At 38.9% G+C, this 21,109-nt stretch overlaps 1 protein-coding gene and 1 long non-coding RNA gene across 11 annotated transcripts in view; one reads left to right on the top strand and one right to left on the bottom strand.

Moving 5' to 3' along the window:
- The window catches only part of NOL10 (nucleolar protein 10), an 83,477-nt gene that overhangs the window by 40,801 nt on the left and 21,567 nt on the right, over nucleotides 1-21,109 (top strand). The window contains exons 14-16 of the mRNA XM_038560769.1: nucleotides 17,103-17,229; nucleotides 19,423-19,502; nucleotides 19,688-19,786. Coding sequence (XP_038416697.1) covers nucleotides 17,103-17,229; nucleotides 19,423-19,502; nucleotides 19,688-19,786 — 306 coding nt within the window. The remainder of the gene's footprint in view (nucleotides 1-17,102; nucleotides 17,230-19,422; nucleotides 19,503-19,687; nucleotides 19,787-21,109) is intronic.
- The window catches only part of LOC102154232, a 33,343-nt gene that overhangs the window by 2,547 nt on the left and 9,687 nt on the right, over nucleotides 1-21,109 (bottom strand). For 2 of the 10 annotated variants that reach the window (XR_005372072.1, XR_005372077.1), the window contains exons 3-8: nucleotides 17,848-17,972; nucleotides 17,084-17,216; nucleotides 15,385-15,455; nucleotides 11,638-11,803; nucleotides 10,850-11,198; nucleotides 3,012-3,148 (exon numbers count right to left, since the gene is read on the bottom strand). This is a non-coding gene — a long non-coding RNA (uncharacterized LOC102154232). Of the gene's footprint in view, nucleotides 1-1,589; nucleotides 1,712-3,011; nucleotides 3,149-5,542; nucleotides 5,620-10,849; nucleotides 11,199-11,637; nucleotides 11,804-15,384; nucleotides 15,456-17,083; nucleotides 17,217-17,847; nucleotides 17,973-21,109 lie in introns of all 10 variants that reach the window. The other 8 variants (XR_005372081.1, XR_005372074.1, XR_005372078.1 and 5 more) reach the window with 8 other exon arrangements.

The following is a 21,109-nucleotide window of genomic DNA, read 5'->3' as shown; positions in this document are numbered from 1 at the left end:
AGTCGAATGGGTGTCTGACTCTTGGTTTTGGCTCAGGTCATGATCTCAGGGTCGTGGGATGGAGCCCTGCATTGGGCTTCATGCTCAGCAGGGAGTTGGTTTGTCCCTCTTCCTCTACTTGAGTGCTTTCTCTCCTCTCTCTCTCTCTCAAATAAATAAAATCTTTTGTAGAAAAGTAATATGTAGCTATTTTTAAAAACATTTATCAGAAAAAAAGAAACTCCCAGGGGTTGGGCCTCTGGGTAGCTCAGCGATTGAGTATCTATCTGCCTTTGGCTCAGGTTGTGATCCTGGGGTCCTGGGATCAAGTCTTACATCAGGCTCCTCTCAGGGATCCTGCTTCTCCCTCTGCCTGTGTCTCTGCCTCTCCCTCTCTCTGAGTCCTTCATAAATAAATAAATAAATAAATAAATAAATAAATAAATAAATAAATAAATAAAATCTTTAAAAAAGAAAAGAAACAAAACCAACCATAGTCTCAGTAGTCAAGAGACATTCTTATTTATATTTTGTTACATTTTCTTTGCATTTGGGAATATCTTAGTGGCCACTGATTAGATTTACAGCACAATCCCATAATTAAATTCACTTAGCTTATATAAATATAAACAGAAGTCCTTCAAGGTGCTGGGGGCTACAGTGACAAGAGCACATGGTGGCAGTTATGTGGTGGCCCATTCCACATGCTGGGAATGTGTCCTGGACCAAACTGTGGCAGAGAGAGCCTTTCTCAACTAAGAGAATTCAGTCCTAATTCCTAAAGGGTCTACTGTATGTGATTAGCTACCTTCTCTCTGGTGCATGGAGGGAGGTGCTAGTTACATGTCTGTCATTCTTAGGAAAATAGAGAAAGTAGTTATTTTTTGTTTATGTGGTAGAGATGAGGAATGCCATTAGAAAAAGGCTGCTTGGATCAGTTGTTTTCTTCAGAAGATATTTCCCCTAGTATCTCTCAGAGTGTTGCCACACTGAGTGCAATTCTGATCATTTAAGAGATGGTTTCTCTTTTGGCATGACAACCAACCACTAGATGCAAGTCATCCATTGTATCTGCCCTGTCCCAACACTGAGGAAAATGTGCTTTTCATTTACTGAGGGATATCCCAAAGGGATATTGTCAGATTTAATTTTGTTTCTACTCCATTTGGTGTTACCTGCTTGATATCAGAGCCTGATCTCTACATGAGGTCAAACCAATGAAATTGAATTTTAGAAATATTACATGTTATGGACGGAGTAGGAGAAGGGAAAAGATTTAAAAAATATAGTTAGCAAGTTCAGAATGGGCAAGAGGGTTTAGCCACGGCCTTGGTGAAAAAGAGATCTGAGAGTTCTCCAGCTGTAAGTCAAAGGGGTGAATGTCAAGCAGAATGTTGGCAGTGATGCCGCGTGTGAAGGTGGAGGACAAGGTGAACCAGTGAAAGGGACATCTGCGGGCTTTTAATGTGGGAATGTTCATTGAGAAATATTTTACAGGCTGAGGGTCAGAGCCAGTTTGGAAGAGAGTTCAGGAGTTGTTTGTCATGCACAGCTAGAGAAGGCATGTTTTTAGGATGTAGGGAAAGAGTAAGATTATGGGAGAAAGGTACCTGCGTGAGCCAGAGGAAATGGTGGGGTGTCGGGCTGTAGGGGACAATGTCTGTGACTAGGAATACGGGAAAAGCTGGTGGAATGTGGGGCGGAGCGGGGAAGGATGGAACTTCCAGAGCTGCTGCAAGGAAGAAAAAGATAAATTTGAGGAAAAAAACCAGTTCATTGTAAACTGAGTTCAGTTTTCAGACCAAAGATGCATATTTTTCAGATGTCTTGGTCCATAATAATGCAAATGGGCCATATGCTTAATTTTGTTCTCCAAGAAAAGCATTTCAAAGAGAAAAAAACTAAACCTTGATATAGAAGGATGTTATCTTACGAAAAGTAAAAGACCTGATATGGAGAAAAAAATGGGAGGCACTTATGAGTTAGTGGAAGAGTTAGACTCAAAGCCTGTGTGTTTTCCTGATGAACAAAAGGAGAGGGATACAGAGCAGGTGCCTTTTGGGGGGGGTTCCTTTCCAACCCAAGCTCGCAGGAAACTTGTGATTGAATTTTATCTTATGCATGAAATGGCATGCTGTTTGTAATGTGTCAGTTACATGTTCCTCACTATGAAATGGGAAGTAAAGGCAAAAGTCAGGTGGCTCATAAAGTGTTCTGTTCTAATACACATAAGTTGTTTGCATCTTGACCAAGGGGAAACGTGGGCTTCCTATTTTAATCTAAACACTTACAGGCAGCAGCAGAGCATGTGAAACATTTTTCCCAATAATGGAAATACTTTCCATTGCCATTTCTGATGACAACTTATTAGGTCTTCAGAATTTCAGACCTATAGAAAACATTGATGTGCGACACTCAGGAAGTAACTTCCCAAGCATCCTGTCACATTTTCAGAAGTTAATTTGAGTTCTGGCTAGGTAAAATGCATCATTTTCATATGGAAATATTTGATACACATGTGACATATGCTTTATTATGTTAATACGTCAGATGGTATTTATTTTGCTTAAACGGTTATGTGTCAGGCATGCCCATTTTCTTGAAAATAAATGACAACTTCCTATTTGGGTGCTAGTTACTCAGTTTGAATCAGATATTGACCAGAAGACTTGTCTCCTAGCTCTCTGTTAGTCATCTTGGTGTTTATCAGTTTGATCTCTTTACTTCTTCTGGACAAGATAGAGTTGGAAGTAAATCGAGTATTCCCATTTCCTGTTGCTATGGTCATGTAGGTGGTGTTGATACAACAGAGTGTCCACAACTAGGGATTGGTTTTAGCTTCTGAAAATGCTTGACCACTCAAATCATGGGGCAGTCTTTGGTTAATATGCCTGTTACCTACTCTGATTTTTTTGGCCTGTTTTCTCCTTAAAAATAGAAGGGAGGTTATACAAATAGGCAAGAATTTGGGGCTACATTCTTTTAAAAGGCTTAACATATACAGAAAACAATAAGAAGGTTCTCGGACTCACACAGTCTTTACTTTGACTCTCTTCTCCAATTCCAAGAAAGTTTGTCCATCTTCTGATGTCGTGGTCTCAGGTGTCAGCTCCTCAAGGGCAGGGCCTCTGTGTATTTTACTTTTTTTGTGGCTTTCACAGAATACATGCTGATATGAAGGAATAGATAGTATTGACACTTCATGTTGAAATTTTTATCATGGAAAAATTTCAAATATGCATGAAAGAGAAAAAGAATGAACTCCATCTACTTATCTCTTAGCTTCAGTATTTGCATTTATAGAGGGAAGCAGAGGAAGGATTGGTTCATATTTCTAGCACTTTAAATTGCTCCAGAAAGTGGTTGTTAAAAATTGTTAAATGGAAATGAATATTTCATTTTCACATTGGCTCATATCTTTAATTAGGTTGTGTATTTGACCTGCTTGAAGAACAGGACATTATTCTCAATTAGAAACAGATCATATATAAATGATAGTGAGGCATATTGAGAGAAAGGTTAGATCTACCTGTCTGTGTTTCTTGTGTATTTGCATGTGGTTGTCATTCAGTTATGACTGACTTTACTTTTCAGAGCAGTTTTAAGTTCCCAGACAAATTGAGTGGAAAGTACAGAGAGTTCCCACATACTCCATACACGCATTCACACACAATGCGCTCTCCACCATTGTCAACATCCTGTACCAGACTGGTACATTTGTTACAGTGGATAAGTCTACACTGACACATCATTATTATCTGAAGTCCTTAGCGTTCACTCTTGGTGTGTACATTCTGTGGGTTTTGACAAACATATAATGACGTGTATCCACCATTATGTTTCATACAGAATAATTCACTGCCCAAAAAGTGCTCTTGTACTCTACCTGTTTATCCTTCTCCTCCCTCCAAGCCCCTGGCAACCTCTGGTCTTTTTACTGTCCACTTAGTTTTGTCTTTTCTAGAATGTCATAAAGCTGAAGTCGTATGGTATGTGACCTTTTCAGATTGGCTTCTTTCACTTAGTAATATGCCCTTATGATCCCTCCATGTGTTTTTGTGGCTTGATTGCTCATTTCTTTTCGTTGCTGAATACTATTCCGTTGTATGAATGTACCACATTCATTTATTCATTCATTCATCTCTGGAAGGACATCTTGTTGCTTCAAGTTTTGGCATTTATACATAAAGCTGTTCTTAACATTCTGGTGCATGTTTTTGTGTAGATGTAAGCTTTTGACTCCTTTGTGTAAAGAACAAGGAGCGTGATTGCTGTATCCTCCATTAGCGTCTGTAATTAGTTTTATAAGAAAACAATTTTATCTCAGAGTGGTTGTACTGTTTTACGTTCCCACCACCAGTGGGTGAGAATCCCTGTTGCTCACATCCTCACCAGCATTTGGTTATCAGCATTTTGGGTGTTAGCATCCTAATAGGTGTATAGTGGTATTTCATTGTTTCAATTTGCAAATACCATTTATTTTTACATTGATCACTGAAAAAGACACCATGGGCTTGACTACAGTGTCTGTGTTGGCTAGTTTTTAGTTTTAGTATTTTGAGGGGACTGGATTATTATTAAACAAATATTCAGTAGGCATTTTTCATGTGCCTGCATTAAAGCCTGAGGTACTGAAGACATTTTCAGACTTGGACATTACTACTTCTGAGCTTCCTGTTATGTAAAGAGCAGACAATACAGTTGCTAAGGGACTTGTATACAAGATCTTAAAGGAGCACATAGAGAAGTCACTTTTCCATAGTGAGAGGCTCAGAGGGAGTACTGATATTGGAGTTGAATTTTGAAGGACTTGTAGGATTTAGCCAGTAAAAAGGTAGAAGGGAAGGGTGATGGTATCAGGGAGCTCTTTCTACATGCAGTGAATTGAGAAGAGCCTAGGTTTTCTGGGTAAGAGATAAATAAAACTGGGGAGGTATTGGGGCTTAAATCTAAACCTTTTATATCATGTTAAAGTCTTTGCTTTTGATTTTAAGTAGAGTGGCATGCCTTTAAAGGGTTTTATTCAAGGGAATGGGATCAATCATTTGTGTATCAGATTATTTGCTTTTAAGGAGGGGAGTGGCTTTGAAAACAGAGGCTAGGACAGTTTGTAATTAGGAAAAGTCATGAGGGCTCCATCTAAGACAGTGACAGTGGGTGGTGAAAGAGGTGACAGATACACATTAAAGAGGTATATCCCTAGAGCTCAGTGATTGTTGGGAGTGGAGGCTACGTAAGGAAGGTAGGGGAACCAAATGAACAGTGGTACCAATTACAAAGACAAGAGCTATGGAATGTCGGGTGAATGCTAACTTCAGTTTTAGAAATGTCTAATTGTCTTGATGGGATCCCTGGGTGGCGCAGCGGTTTGGCGAAGTTCTATCTCCCAGGTATGAATTAAAACTCTGGAGCTTCAGGTAATATTGTGTTAAAATGCTTCCTGGGAAGGAGTTTTGATCTTTTGGTTTTTTGGTTCATCTCCTTGGAAGGGGTCAAAGGTGGTAAGGAAGTTAGGTTCTTGAATTTTCTAGTGCTAAAAAATCATCTTTCCTAAAGATCTTACCTTAGTCAATATCACAAATACCAGTCCAAGTGTTGACGAAGGACCTCAGTCCCAAATTAAAAGCTGGGCTTCTGATCCTTTAGAAAGATTATCTGAATCAGTTGGTGTTTCAGTTTGTTAAGGGGACTTGTTAACCCTTGGTGTCTGTGCCCTTTGTCTTTTGGAGGATGTTTGTTTTACTTTAGAAAATATGTCCTAATTAAAAAACAAATCAAACAGTGTAAAACTCTATACTTAGAAAGGAAGAGTTCTTCCTAACCACCCCTCCAACTACCATTTAGAACAAAGATGGTGCACGTTCTTTGCAGAGTCCAGTCAATTCTCTGCCTTCTTCCCCTCCCAGACAGTAGTACACACACACATTAGCATACGTTTTTTTGCAAAACTGGGATCTCATTATGCATATCATTGTGAGAGGGTTTTTGGTGCTTTAACAATATATCATTCTGATCAACACGTAAGTCTAACCTGTTCTTTTTGATCGTTGCTTAGTATATCATTTATAGAGAATGGCAGTGATTTATTTACCAACTTTCCTATTCATGGATATTTGCCACCCATTTCTTTCAGTTCTCTAAACCAGCACTATTCAGTAGGACATTTTGTAATGAGGGAAATGTTCTAGATTTGCTCAGTCCAGTATGGTAACCGCTAAGCACATGTGGCTTTTGAGCATTTGAAATGTGCTTTGTGTGCTTAAGGAACTGAATTTAAGATTTTATTCCATTTTATTTTTTTTTAAGATTGTATTTATTTATTCATCAGAGACACAGAGAGAGAGGCAAAGACATAGGTAGAGGGAGAAGCAGCTGGGATCATGACCTGAGCTAAAGGCAGATGCTCAACCACTGAGCCATCCATGTGCCCATTTTATTCCATTTTAATTTAAATTTAAATAGCCACATGTAGCTAGTGGCTACTATGTAGGACAGCGTAGCTCTGAGCTGTTTTACAGTCAAGTTATGTCATCACGCCATTTGCTTGGATCACATTCCTTTAGCCTTCATACATTACAATTTAATGGTATTTGATGTTTAACAATCTTGTGAAGTTTATTTTGTGAACCTCTTTTAAAGAAATACTGTTCAGAATCAGAGTCTCTTAAAGATCTTTGATATACTTTTTGAATTTAGTTCCAATAGAGAGTTGATAATTCCAGACATATCAGTATGCTTCCCTTTATCAAGTAAATGATATCTTTTCACCTTACTGTGCAAGTCCTTTTGCCTTAGGTTGCCGGGGAGCCCAAAGCAAAAGTTTTGGTCAGCGATAGCAGGTGGTATTTTACCTCTGCTACTCCCCTACCTAACTACATAGTTTTCCTTTCATTCTGAGTTTAAAGATCTCATTATGTAAATGGTTTTTCTTATAAAGCTCTCTTCTTTTTTGCACGTAGTTAGATTTTACATGAACTTTTTAGAATCTGTTCTGGCCTCACTAAAAAAAGATTAATCTGTATACACACTGCTTCCCTCACCATAGCGTAGGTCTTGATAGGACCTTTAATATCGTCGTATGTATGGGACTCCTGTTTATCTTCTCAGTGGGAAATAGACATTCTATCTGGGTTGTAGGAGGTTACTTAAATACTTAATGGCTGGTCACTTATTCAATTATGAGTCCATGTTGGGTTCTTTCACTCTCCTCTTTTGTTCTGCCAGTATAATGCTCTCTGTTGGTTTTTTTGAGGGGTAAATGAGAAATCTTACTTTACTTGAATTGAAAATGTCTTCAGGATTTCCTAGTTTCATGTGTGGCACTCTGTAGATAAACAGTAACTGCTGAATGGTGGCAAAATATTTTTTGATCCTCGTGGAATAGCACTATTGAGGTGTATAACCTTGAGAAAAAGTACACATAAAATTTTAAGACATTTACTCTTCCTTTGTTTCTGCCAAGTTTCCATCCATGGCTATTTTAAAATATTAATATACTATTAGTTTTTATGTAGACTTCAGATTAAGAATTGGAAAGAATAAGAATATGCTAAAAAATTAAAAATACTTTTGCCTGCAAGGAAGTGGGATGGAACCAGGAAACTACTGATGTGGTAACCAGGATAACACACGACAACCATCTGTGTAACCCTTGGCAGGAATCAAGTGACAAAACAAGATCTGGGAGAGTGCTCATTACCAGGTGTGTGATCCAAAAGATAAATACATTCTCATATGATAAAATTGGCCTCATGCCTTCAGCACCCATGGGGCATGTGCGTGTGCATGTGCGTGCAGACATAGCCATCAAGGTTGAGCATTTTTAGCATGGTTAGGAAATTGGGAGAGGAAGAGGCTGGAAGTGCAGTACATTGATACTGTTTGCACTCATTGTCGCTGCACGCTCTGGACGTGAGCTCCAGAAAACTGACTGAGGATTTCAAGTGTAGCATGATAGTAAACATAAAATGGTGACATGGGTGCAAGGCCAGGCTGTCCAGGACAGAAGCAGCGGGGGGCCCTAGAAGAAACAGGTTCTCCTATTTATTTATTTTTAAAGATTTTATTTATTTGAGAGAGAGCAAGAGTGAGAGAGAGAAGCAGATTCCCTGCTGAGCGGGGAGCCCAAATGTAGTGCTCAATCCCAGGACCCCAGGATCATGACCTGAGTAGAAGGCAGATGTTCAGCCTACTGAGTCACCCAGGCACCCCAGGTGTTCCTATTTAACTAGCAGTGGACTTTGAAGAAGTCAGGGACCATATTAAGATATTCTTTCCTTTCTCTTGAGAATTTAGGGCATTGTTTGTCATTTCATGAAAAAGCAGAAAGAAAGCTATTCATTCTACCCTAAATTAGAATTGCTCAGATTAAATGTAATGTAGTTTTGAATGCTTAAGTGAGAAATTGAAGAGATTTGCTTTATGAAGGAGTTTTACATGTTCGAATAAAATTTTTGCTCTCTTAAATTGCGGCGGTTCATTTGAATGTAATTCTGTTCTCAAATTTAGCAGAAATATTTGGTTTTCAGTAAGCTTAAATGTTCTGAATGATACTAAGCTCAAAGTCAGTACAGCTCCAGGGGATACATGTGTCTGGGTTTCAAAAAATCATGGCTTTGGTGTCCCAGAAGCTTTCTTGACATTCCAGCACCTCAAATAAATGTTAAAAGTTTAGGAAAGAAGAGGAGTGGAATGCTTTTGTATATCTTTTCATTTGATAAGATCAGGAGACAGGAGAGTCTCTATCTGCTGGCACGATCTTTTCGCCTAAGTTTGCCAAAGGGTAATTTCACGATACCAGTTCCTTGTGAAAAGAGGTGAAGTGTGTGTCCCTGTCTTCAGTTTTGCTCATCTCTCTAGTTTTTTTTCTGTCTGTGTGGTGGGGAAGGAGGGCAAGGGAGTCTAACAAGTATTCCATGTATTTTTCTGGCCTCTCCTTCTGGCTCCCGGGATATGGTACTCAGACAAACTCTTATTGGGCCCCCTTTCCTGGAAACTCATTTTCTATCCCAAATCCAAAAAACAAAGAAAGGGAAGTGTAAAAATACATGAAAATAAATTCTGTAAGCATGTGACATTACAAATATGAATCATATGAAGTCAAATCTTGTTGTAGAAATAGGATTAAGAGTTGTTTGGGGGGTACGTGGTTGGCTTAGCTGATTAAGCATCTGACCCTCGATTTCGGTTCAGTTCATGCTCTCAGGGTCGTGAGATCGAGCACTTTGGGTTCCATCCTGGGTGTGGGGCCTACTTGAGATTCTTTCTCTCCTTCTGTCCCTCCCCACACACCCTCTCTCCTTCTCTTAAAAAAAAATTGTTTTGGCACACATTACCTGTGTATTCTTGTTAGAAATGTTTAAATGAATCTAATTCTGAGAAACAGACTGTAAAGGTGTTGAGACCTCTACATATCAGCTGGCCTGAACTCAGAGTGTAAACATCCTTAGAGGTAGAGGAACTCTTTTAGATTAAAGGAAACTAGAGAGGCATTATAACCTAGTGCAATGTGTGATCCCTCATTAGATTTTTTTAAATAACAGCTTTTTCAAGATATAATTCAGAAGCTGTAAAGTTATAACCCTTTTAGAGTACACGATTCAGTAGTTTTTAGCATATTCAGAATTTTGTGTAAGTAAGCATCACTATGTTTTATCAAACCCAAAGGAAGCCCCATACCAGTACTCCCCAACCTCTCTTTCCCCCATCCTCATCCCTTGGCAGCCACTAGTCTACTTCTGTTTCTCTGAATTTGCTTGCCTATTCTGAACATTTCACAAAAATGGAGTTGTTTAATATGTGACCTTCTGTGTTTGGCTTCTTTCACTTAAAAGTTTTCAAGGTTTATCCATGTTGTGTTATGAATCAGTACTTCATTCCTTTCTGTTGCTGAGTGACATTCCCTTGTATGGTTATACCACATCTTGTTAATTCATTCATCAGTTGATGTACTTTGGGGTTGCTTTCACTTTTAAAATGAATATTGCTGCTGTAAGCATTTTGTATGGACATGTGTTTTCAGTTCTCTTGGGTATATATATATATATATACACACACACACATACACTTAGGATTAGAATTGCTAGATCATATGACAACTCTATGCTTAACTGTATGCAGAAGTGCCAAACTGTTTCCCACAGTGGCTGCCCCATTTTACATTCCCACCAGCAATATATGGGGTTTCCAGTTTCTTCAGATTCTCAGCATTCTTTGTTGCTTTCCATTTTCCTGAGTATAGCTATTCAAGTAAGTGTGGTGTGTTAACCTTATTTTGGGTTAGATTAGCATTTCCTGGTGACTGATGATGTGGAACATCTTCTCATATGCTTGTTGGCTGTTTTTATATCTTTGGAGAAATTATTCAAATCCTTTGCCAAGTTTTAAATTAGAGTACTTAACATTTTTATTGTTGTGTTGTAAGACTTTATAAATTCTGTCTTTCCTTTATTGTTTTCCTTTCTGGAATGGAAGCCTTTTAAAAGCAGAGATTCTTGTTTTATTCTCTGCTGTATCTATGTCTGACAGGAACTATTTGTTGGATAAATGAATGGTGATCTTTAGCAATCTATTCTTATTTAAGAATGAGGCACTAAGGTGCCAGGTGAAAGTTCTTTATACACGGTGGTCTAGTCCATGGTAGTTTTCATGCTGACTGTTCAGCTCATGACTGTTGGGGGATTCCCAGAGACCAGCATTTGCCCTTTGGGGGATCTTTCATTTCCTGCAGAGAAGAACCCTCAGTTCATTATGGGAACACGGGGAGGGGGGTTAGGATAGCAAGAGTGGAAACACAGCAACACATCTGTAGTTTTTGGAAGATGAGAAAAGGAGCCGGGGGCGGGGGCGGGGGTAGGGGTCAGTGCGGTACCTGCTGCTGGACACACAGATTGGCATTCATTGTGCTAATTTCAGCCTCACAGTGCAAATCTCTTGTGCTGGCATCCTCTCTCCTGTCCTATTCACTTTCTCCGAAGAATTATCCTCTGGTCTCCTCCTGGGTGGTGAGAACTTAGGCTTTCATCATCTCCATCACCTCCCCTCCGTCAGGCTTGGTACCCCAGATGAATGGAGCCTGGAAGTCCTGGGTCTCAAGGGCTCCAGGGAAGAATCTGCTCTTCTTTTTCTGTTAGGTTCACCATGCTAAATTCCTCAACTGCTGCATTTTCTTCTTTTGTTCTTTTTGTCCTTGAAAGTTAATACCTTTTTATATTGATGGACTGAATTTTGAGTAGGTTTGGGAGAGAGAGATGAAAACATATAGTCAGTGTGCTGTTATTAACTGAAATCTCTGATGTTGTTATTATCAGTTTTAATTTTGTATTTAGATGTTTGCTTGGGGTGTCCTGTCTTCCCCAGCCCTTGAGTACAGGCATTCTATCTTCTGCTTATCTGTGCACAGAGCCTTGCATACATTGACCACTGATTTGATTGGCTAATAGTGAGACAGTAGCATGAGCACTTTTTTCGCTTAGACTTCTTTTCTTATTTCAGTTTCTAAACAGCTTCAAAAACCAAATCGAAATTGAAATCATGGCTGACAATTTCTCTCTTTTGAAATATACTTTTGAAAATGTTGAAATTAAATTGCTCTTTTTGCTTAATCTGATATTTAGGAATGAGAGAACAAAGTGCTAAGAGTACCTTTAAATGACTCACAATTACTCACGCAAATGCATGTGAACTTGGGTGTGCAGTTAGGCAGCTCATCGTGTTGCAGATGCAATTACACGCCTAAGTGCGTGGCCACTCCCTCGGCTCACCCTCGGCTCACCCAGCTGCCTCTCTGGTTTCAGGCTTGTGATCGGTGATTATTAAGCCCCAGCTGTCAGAATTTGAAAGTACATGCTGGGGCTCGTGGTGCCTCTCAACCAATAATGGAGGAAAAGTCCGAAAGGAAATTTGCCTCAGGGTGTATGTATTGAACAGTTGGTCTTACTTGGCAAAATCCCATTCAGCCACTAGAGATAAAGGCTACACAGTGAGAAAAATTAATAATCATAATAGTAGTCAGTGATGTTTACAGTATAACTACCTCTGATCTGCAATGAAATCGAAAAAGCCTTGAAGTTTTTAAAATAATTCATTGGTGGGAAAACCTGACTTGACTTGCTTCATTGAGATGGAAAACCTGCCCATTTTAGTTGTTATTTATTGTCTGTTGATAATTTTTTTTTAAAGATTTTATTTATTCAAGAGAGACAGAGAGAGAAAGGCAGAGCCACAGGCAGAGGGAGAAGCAGGCTCCATGCAGGGAGCTCAATGCAGGACTCTATCCCGGGACTCCAGGATCACACCTGAGGAAGGCAGGCGCTTGACCGCTGAGCCATCCAGGCATCCCTGTTGATAGAGTTCTACCAAACGGAATAACAAAGAATTTTCTTAGTTGCTTAAGTTTTTTAAGTTATTAAAAATTCAAGATAATAATTGTAGGGAAATACAAATCAAAACTACAATGAGATAGTACCTCACACCTGTCAGAATGGCTAAAATTAACAGCACAGGAAACAACAGGTGTTGGCAAGGATGTGAAGAAAGGACAATCCTCTTACACTGTTGGTGGGAATGCAAACTGGGTGCAGCCACTGTGGAGAACAGTATGGAGGGTCCTTAGAATGTTAAAAATAGAGCTACCGTGGGATCCAGCAATTGCACTACTAGGTATTTACCCAAAGGATACAAAAATAGTGATTTGAAAGGGACATGTGTACCTCGATATTTATAGCAGCATTATCAACAATAGCCAATTATGGAAAGAGCCCAAGTGTCTGTTGACTGATGAATGGGTAAAGAAGGTAAGGGGTGTGTGTGTGTGTATATATATAAAATAACATATATATATATGTATATATATATATAATGCCATTATTATTACTCCACTATCAAAAAAGAATGAAATCTTGCCATTTGCAGTGATGTAAATGAGCTAGACTGTATTATGCAAAACAAAATGTCAGTCAGAAAAAGACCATATGATTTCACTCCTATGTGGAATTTAAGACACAAAACAGGGGAGTCGGGGGAAGAGGCAAACCAAAGAAACCAACTCTTAACTACAGAGAACAAACTGATGGTTACAGTTGAGGTGGGGTGGGCTAGATAGGTGATGGGGATGAAGGAGAGTGCTTGTAATGAACACCAGATGATGTATGGAAGTGTTAAATCACTATATTGTACACCTGAAATTGATATTACACTGTATGTTAACTAAGTGGAATTTATTTATTTATTTATTTAAGATTTTATTTATTTATTCATATGAGATACACACACACAGAGAAGCAGGGACATAAGCAGAGGGAGAAGCAGGCTCCATGCAGGAAGCCTGATGTGGGACTTGATCCCAGGACACTGGGATCATGCCCTGAGCCAAAGGCAGACTCTCAACCACTGAGCCACCCAGGGGTCCCCAACTAAGTGGAATTTAAATAAAAACTCAAGAAGGATAATATAAAATTTAATTGCTGTTCTATGTTATCAGTTATTTTCTTATCATTGATAGGAAGATAATGAGATTATTTGATTGTGTTCAGTAGCATTATGAGTAAATGAAAGAAATGATGAGATTTATACTGACATAGTAGTTTGGTTCTTTGTTTCTAATAATATGAATAATACTTCGTTGTTATTTTAATTGTACTTGATTTGTTAAAACCATCCCTTTAGTAAATCCTCATTCTTTATTTCTACCCCAGCCCAGCTCAGGCTGCAGCACAGTGATGTTTTAAAAGTAGAGTAGTGGGAGGGCCACCCTCTTCTGTGGACTCCAAAAGGATTTTAATATTCATCCTCTTTTCTCCCCACTCTGTCATTTCTGTCCACTACCTGAATATATAAGAACTTTGGGTTTTATTTTTTACAACTTGTTTTTGCTTTTTTAAAGACTTGACTCATTTTATGAATTAGAGCAAGCAAATATTTGGCTGCATTGTTGTTGAGGCGTTCCTGGGAATGTTGATAAAGGTTCTTTCCCATGTGGTAGAACCATGTATTTCCACCCAGATTGGTTGGTATGGTGGTCATTAAAGTTGCCAAGAGGCCCACAGTATCCCTTCATTAGCAGTTGGTTGAATCCGTTTCCAATTCACTGCTGTGCTGACTGACTTTAGGAAATTCTTATAAATTAAAAGTAGTTCATGAATAGGTAATAGAAGTTTAAAATAGAACAGTCTCCACTAATTTTCTGAAACAAACAAAACCTTAAGGTAAATAAAAATGTAGATAAAGGAGCAATAAGCAGTTGTGGCTGAAATACAGAATAAGCAATGTGATGACAATACAGAAAACCTAGAAGCTTTTGATAGACTAGTTATAGTACACCAGTAGTTAGAAAGGATGTTTCCTTCAAGTTGTAAAGCCTGAAATTTAGGAAGTAAATTAACATATTTTTAGGATTAATTGAAGGTTTAACATATTTTATGAGTGAGGACAAGAACTTTTTATACATTAATTAATATTGTGGTCATTATAGTTACCTCAGAGAGCTGTGTGAGGGGCTGTGCCCTCCTTATTGGTTAAGCTGACCACTGCTTTTGCAACCTAATGCTAGGCCTTTGGGGAAATCTGGAATGTAGATAAAACCTGCAGTTTAATGCCAGTTAAATCAGTAATTTCAACTTTGTTATGGTTGTTCTGTTGTTTCTTTTTTTTTTCCTGAAGAGGAACTAGGGAAATGTGATTAATAAAATCAACCCACTAGATTTAATTTTGTTTTTGATGGAAATATTTCCTCCTGTAAAATTTAATGGCCATGAGTTTGATTGCAGAGTTTATTTACCGTAACCAGACCTGTCCCCTGAGAGGCAGTTTAAAACAATACCACTAGAATCCAGTTAACTAATCAAGATGAGTGTTGTGGAACATTATAAAAAAGGACTTTTGTGAAAGTCAGTTCAGATCTGGCCTGATATTTTGATACTCCTGCTCTTCACCCCCAAGAAAAGTCAGTAAACACAATATAATCTTGTCTTGGAAGCCAGTGACTTATCACTGATGGAAGGTTTTTAAAAATGAAACTGTCTTATTATGAGGTCTTTTGGTCACCATTGCCCCCTCGCCTGCAAGGCAAAAATGGTCTGACCAAATGTTCTTTATATCCAGTAGTTTTATGGTGAGATACTTGAGTGTTTTTATCTGAATAAGGAAAATTAAACAATGTAGAAAAATACTTTTGCCAAGTAGGACCCTTTAAAGTCTTGGTACTTTGTGCTATGTGGAATTCACGAATGCATCCATACATTATGTACCAATCAAGGTATTTGTGAAATAGTATTGAAAACATGCTACTTGGCAGGCAGTGTTCTAGATACTGGAGATTCAGCATTTAGAACAGAGGAAGTTCCTGCCCTCCCACGAGGACAGTATTTTGGATATTATATTCTAGAAAAGTGACCATAGTGTACTTACTTTTTGTCTGAAAGAGGAGGAAGCTGCCGTCTTAGCACTACTTCAGTGTATGGCAGAGCTTTGCGTTTGCCCTGTGATGGATGAGAAGCAGATACCCTGTGACTGCCCGAGCTGTCACTCTCAGAAGGGACCCTGTGATTTTTTCCCTGCTTGCTCATGAGTTCACTCCAACCCAAATACCCTCCAGACGTGCTTTTCGATGTTCCTGCCATTTGTTCCAGCTCTCACCTGTCTTCCCTAGAGACTCAGGGCATCTGTTTGTTGCTTTACATGATTCGTTGGGTGTGCACATGTGCTCCACTCAATATTCTCTTCCAGCTATATTTTAAACTCCTTCAGAGAGATCATGGGCAGTGACTTTGGTTTAGTGTAGTGCTTCCTGTGTAGTAGACTTATTAGTGTTTGTGACATCCAGCCACTGTCCTAAAATTGCTTAAAAACATAGCAATTTCTTTAAAAAGTGTTCTACATTGAATCTTTAATGCCTTGCATTTCTTGAAGGTTTGTCTTTTAGTTAGAGTCAAACCACTTAGTACATCAAAACATTTACTTTAAAAAATTCTATAAGTCATGCTAGTATGAAACTTCTTGTTAGGGTTCCTTTTATGCTCATTAAGCACTGTTTTTCATGTTCAAGAGTGCCATACCCTTTGGGGTCTGGGGGATCACCCTTTCTAATCAGGCACAATAATTAATACTACATTAGTATGGCCATGTCGAACATTTATAGTTTTTTGATTGGAGATGTTATTAGGCACTGTTTTTCTTTGTTATAATTCTCTTCCTCCCCCCCTTCCCTTCTCTAAAAAATTTAAGCTAGATTTAATAATTTCCATTATGATTTTTGTTTTCCTCACGTTTAATTGATTACTATCACAGTACACAGGGAAGTAGTCATGGGAAGTTCCATTTTGTCAGAGCCCAGGGTTGGTCCTTCGGAAACCTCCAGTTCAGTGAGGCTTTCAGCAACATGGCCTTCCCGCTGAGCAGCATTGCTTCCTTTGGGGTAAGCTTTGACCCCAGTGGATGAGGCATTGTGCTGGGAGAGATTTGTATCAATAGCAAAAAAGTAAAAAGCAGCCATTGAGTTTTATGAACTTAATATTTTCTTAGTTAGCTATAAATTCTGTTCAACTTTTATTCCTCAGCCTATTGTTGGGACTAACAATGGGTGAGTGACCCATTTTAGGTTAAGTCTAAAGGAGTCTATATACAGAATTTAATTTTTAATGAATTAAATGAAGTGGACCACACAGAAACAAATATAATTATCAAATAATTAGTTGAAAACCCCTAAAAAAGGAGATAATTCTCATTTTAGACTTCATTTGTCATGAACAGCAATCTTAAAAAAAATATATTTTATGCCAAATATGTTTTTGTAGATTTTAGTACTCTTTTGAATGAAAGAAGTGATAGATAAAATGATGGATGTTATTTTTAAGTACCTGATTTATTTGTATTTTGGTAGCGCTAATATAAGAGCATTCATTAATATCTTTGTATTCTAGACTGATATTTTTCCCTTACAAGCCTAAATTTTTCCTACTTTATTCTCTTCCATTATACACATGTTGGTTATGCATATTATAGTTATTTTTCAATACTTCTGATAGAAACAAGGATTTTTAAGTTATTGTAAGAAAATCTGGTGGTAAAATTACTCTTAGTTGAGGTGGTGAGAATGTACATATCTAACCTGTTGATCAACACGGTAGGTTTTGGGTCCTGCTCCCAGGTGGTGTTCCTTCCTAGACAACTTGACAGAAGAATTAGAAGAGAATCCGGAAAGCACAGTCTACGATGATTACAAATTTGTCACCAAGAAAGACCTTGAAAATTTAGGTAAAAAAATTATGATAAAAATTTTTTAAATTTTTTAAATTTTTTGTGGGGGAGGGTGAATTTTGAACATTAGCTAGAGTCACATTTTTCTGATTTTCCAAATCTTCTCTCTCTGCCAGATGAGATATTAAACATACTATTTATTTTGCCAGGTTTGTAATCTCTGCTTAGAGAAAGGTTCAGATAAATCCAACCTACTGAAGCTTTTTTGTATCCTAAGTGAGGAATAATTTTCTTTAGCCTATTAGCTATGTATAGAAAAAAATCGCTGATTTTTTGCAAGAAAGCAGCGACTTTTTTCAAGTACTATTTGAGTATAAGGTTTTGAAGATATCTCAGAAACTACACATAAATGATTTTTGGCTCCCTTTTACGTTTGCTTATAGAAGACCCCATCTAAAACTTAGAAACTTGATCGAATCCTCAGTTATGTAGAACCTTAAAGACCAAGCAATGCCTTTTACCAATAGCCAACACTTGTGGGGCTTATCATGTGCCACGTAATATTCTGAATGTTTACATACAACTCTTAAACCTCACCACTCCATGGAGTGGATATGGTTATGATGCCATTTTATAGATAAGGAAACTGAGGCCCTAAAAGTGAAACTAACTTACCAAAGACTTCAGTCGTCATGGACACAGGGGTTGGGGTTTACACCTAGAATGCCTGTGCTTCACCTAGCCTTGCTGACCGGGCGGAAGAGAGCGTGTGTCTCAGGTGATGGGTACTACTTCGGCACCTGGGAGAAGATGGATAAGGAGAGGAGATTTTGCTGATCTAGTTCTGTTGTTTGAGAACGGCTGCAGCACAGGAAATGTTGGACAGTGGGCAAAGCCCAAGGACCCCTTCTCCAGGAGTCGACGCAGCTTAGTTGTCTGTGGCACAGATAGATGTACAGCAACAGTTCAGTGTTGAAAGAAAATAAAGTTTAAGAGCCTCTCAGTGTATTTATGACACAATTCTGTTTCATAGCACAATTAATTTTCCACCAGTTCCGCCAAAACAGCTCTTTACATTTTAATGTTTAAAGAGAAAAGACATGTAGTCAGCCTTTTAAAAATGCTGATTTGAAATATGGTCAGGTGGGATCTTCCTACTGACATGCCTTCCTGAATATCTCGAGTGTGACTTTTATACTATGCTGTGTCACACTCACCATTCTTAAATTGGAGGGGAAAAGTCACTGCTATCTTGCAGAGTTTTAAAAAATATTATGTTTAGTTCATTGGGGCACTTGTTTAATCTCTTTTACTATGTTCATCTTGGGTGAAGAAGGCAGTTACAAAGTATAGTGTTTCCCAAAGCATGTTTCGTGGAGTATTTCTTGTGCTGGAATGCTGGATGGAGCATGCAGTGGCTAGCACTATGGGCATTAGAGGGAGACTGGTATGCGTCCCATGTCTCTGCTTAACATCTGCATGACTTGGCCAGTTACTTAACCTCCTTAAGCCTTGGTTTTCTCATCTATAAAACAAGAATAATAATGGGAAAGAGCATGCCCTTCCTACCTTACAGTGATAGGATACTTTGGTCTGGAAATTATGGGAGATTATGCCCCCGACTCCCTGCCACCACTACCTGGTGGTACAAAGTTGGCAAATCACTGTTGATGCCAATATTTTTTAAATTAAACTGGTGCACAGAATCTAAAAATCTGATAAACAATAGTATAAAGAAATCTTCTTTGCCAGTCTTTCATAGTTCATTAAGACTTTTTCATCATTTTTATGCTTAATAAGACCTTTAAAATAAACAAGGGTGGGCAGCCTGGGTGGCTCAGCGGTTTAGCACCGCCTTCAGCCCAGGGCCTGATCCTGGAGACCCGGGGTTGAGTCCCACATCAGGCTCCCTGCATGGAACCTGCTTCTCCCTCTGCCTGTGTCTCTGCCTCTCTCTTTCTCTCTCTCTGTGTGTCTCTCATGAATAAATAAATAAAAATCTTAAAAAAAAAAAAAAATTCCCATTCCTTCAAAAAAAAAAACAAGGGTGACACTGCTTAAGGTGAATTAATTTTTCTCCATGGTTTGTGAAGATTAGTGGTTCCAGTCCTTGGAGTTTTACTCCAAAGTGAAATCTTACAGTCAAATCAGAAGTGAAATCTTAGTATAATGCAAGAAAAACTGTTTAATTTTAATCAAGATTTCATAAGGATTATGATTTACTTCCCTCTTTTGATTAACTTCCTCCAGGGCTCACACATCTCATCGGGTCACCTTTTCTCCGGGCATATATGCATGGATTTTTCATGGACATAAGACTCTATCACAAGGTAAGTAGAAGACTACACTTATTTTAGGTGATTAATGAGCCATTTCTTCTCTATTTACTTGGATTTTGTAGAACATATTTATGATTTGTAAGATACTTCTGTCCTTTAGCAGAATAGTCATGGTGTAGATGAAACATGCTATTAAATATGCCTTTATTTTTTAACTTGTTTTTCCTCTTTGAAAGGTGAAATTGATGGTAAATCCATTTGCTTATGAAGAATACAGGAAAGATAAGATCCGCCAGAAGATAGAAGAAACCCGCGCACAGAGAGTCCAATTAAAGGTAGATGTTGTGCTCACTACAGAGTTGACCAGAAAAGTACTACATTTTCATTTTGTATGTTACTCCAGAGAAACCAGCCATCTATTTCTTTGTTTTCCCATTTTTAGTTTACATCTTTTCCTAATAGTTTGGTATATTTTATTGGTCATGAGGGCAGATACTCTTTACAGCTTGGACATTATGGATTCTATGGTAACGATATTGGGAAATAATATCAGAGGGACTGACATTATCAGCCCTTCTAAGAAAATGTGATGGAATTTTCACACAGGTTTTCAGTGTTTGGAGTGTTGAGGCTTCGATAATCCCCATTTCTTTCTGACATTTGGCAGTATCTGAGGCCATCTGGACTTGGATCATGGTCATTAGACTATGTCAGGATCCAGATAGGAATCAGATCACCTAGTTCTAGAAGATAATTTAATGTAAGGGATTGTTAGCCAAGTGTTAGAGAACTAAGGCGAAAAACATAAGGACAGCTATAAGAGACGAGGCTGTAGGAAGCAGCTAGTGCCTCAGGGCTGGGCAGTGGGGAGGAGGCAGCCCTGGTGGAGCTGGGCTATGGCCACTGCTGGGACCCAGCCTCTGAGGAGGCTGCAGCCTGTGCTGGCATCCTGGGGTTAGAGCAAGTCTGCTCCTGGGAGTGTCAGAAGACGGCACACTGAAACCCCACGCTGCTGGAACCACCTGCTTGCTGCCAGAGTGAAGAGCTGCTGACTTGTGTCAGCCCAACAGCAGGCCGACAGGGAAGCCAGGTCCCCTCTGCATCCCGATCTTTCTGGCACCCCTCCTTGGTTACATTCACCACGAGGTGACACACTCATTTCTAACTAAATGTTGGCAATAAATAAATACACATGTACATAAGTACATACATGTGCACATAAATATACATATATATGCAACACTCAGTACCCTCTTTGTAGATTGTTTTCTAGGAGTGCTGAATGTGTGTGTGTTGGCAAGGGGGATACTGGGCTGTGGGGTACTCGTGTCCCATTCTTTGCATTACTTGTCAGAGTTGTATTCTACAATGGAACAGAAACCCTAAGGTGGAAAAGGACAAAAAAGAACTCACAACTTGATCCTGAGAGTCGTCAAGACACCCACTGAGAATTCCTCTTAGAAATGTGCTATTTCAAGAGCAGCAGAGTGCACGTAGCATTATTAGTAACATCTCAAGGGTTCCCTAAGCCCCAGCCAGGGGCTGCCATAGCAGGCCTGCTGGTTTCCAGCCCCCAGTGAGGGGCGTGGCCCCTGTGACACTGCCTCCAGCCAAACCGCCCCCTAAGCAGGTGCATGTTTCTCCATGCACCAGGGAGA

Source organism: Canis lupus, chromosome 17 (genome assembly GCF_011100685.1).
Source record: "Canis lupus familiaris isolate Mischka breed German Shepherd chromosome 17, alternate assembly UU_Cfam_GSD_1.0, whole genome shotgun sequence".
Lineage (NCBI taxonomy): Eukaryota > Metazoa > Chordata > Mammalia > Carnivora > Canidae > Canis > Canis lupus.
This window is presented reverse-complemented; position numbering and strand designations above follow the sequence as displayed.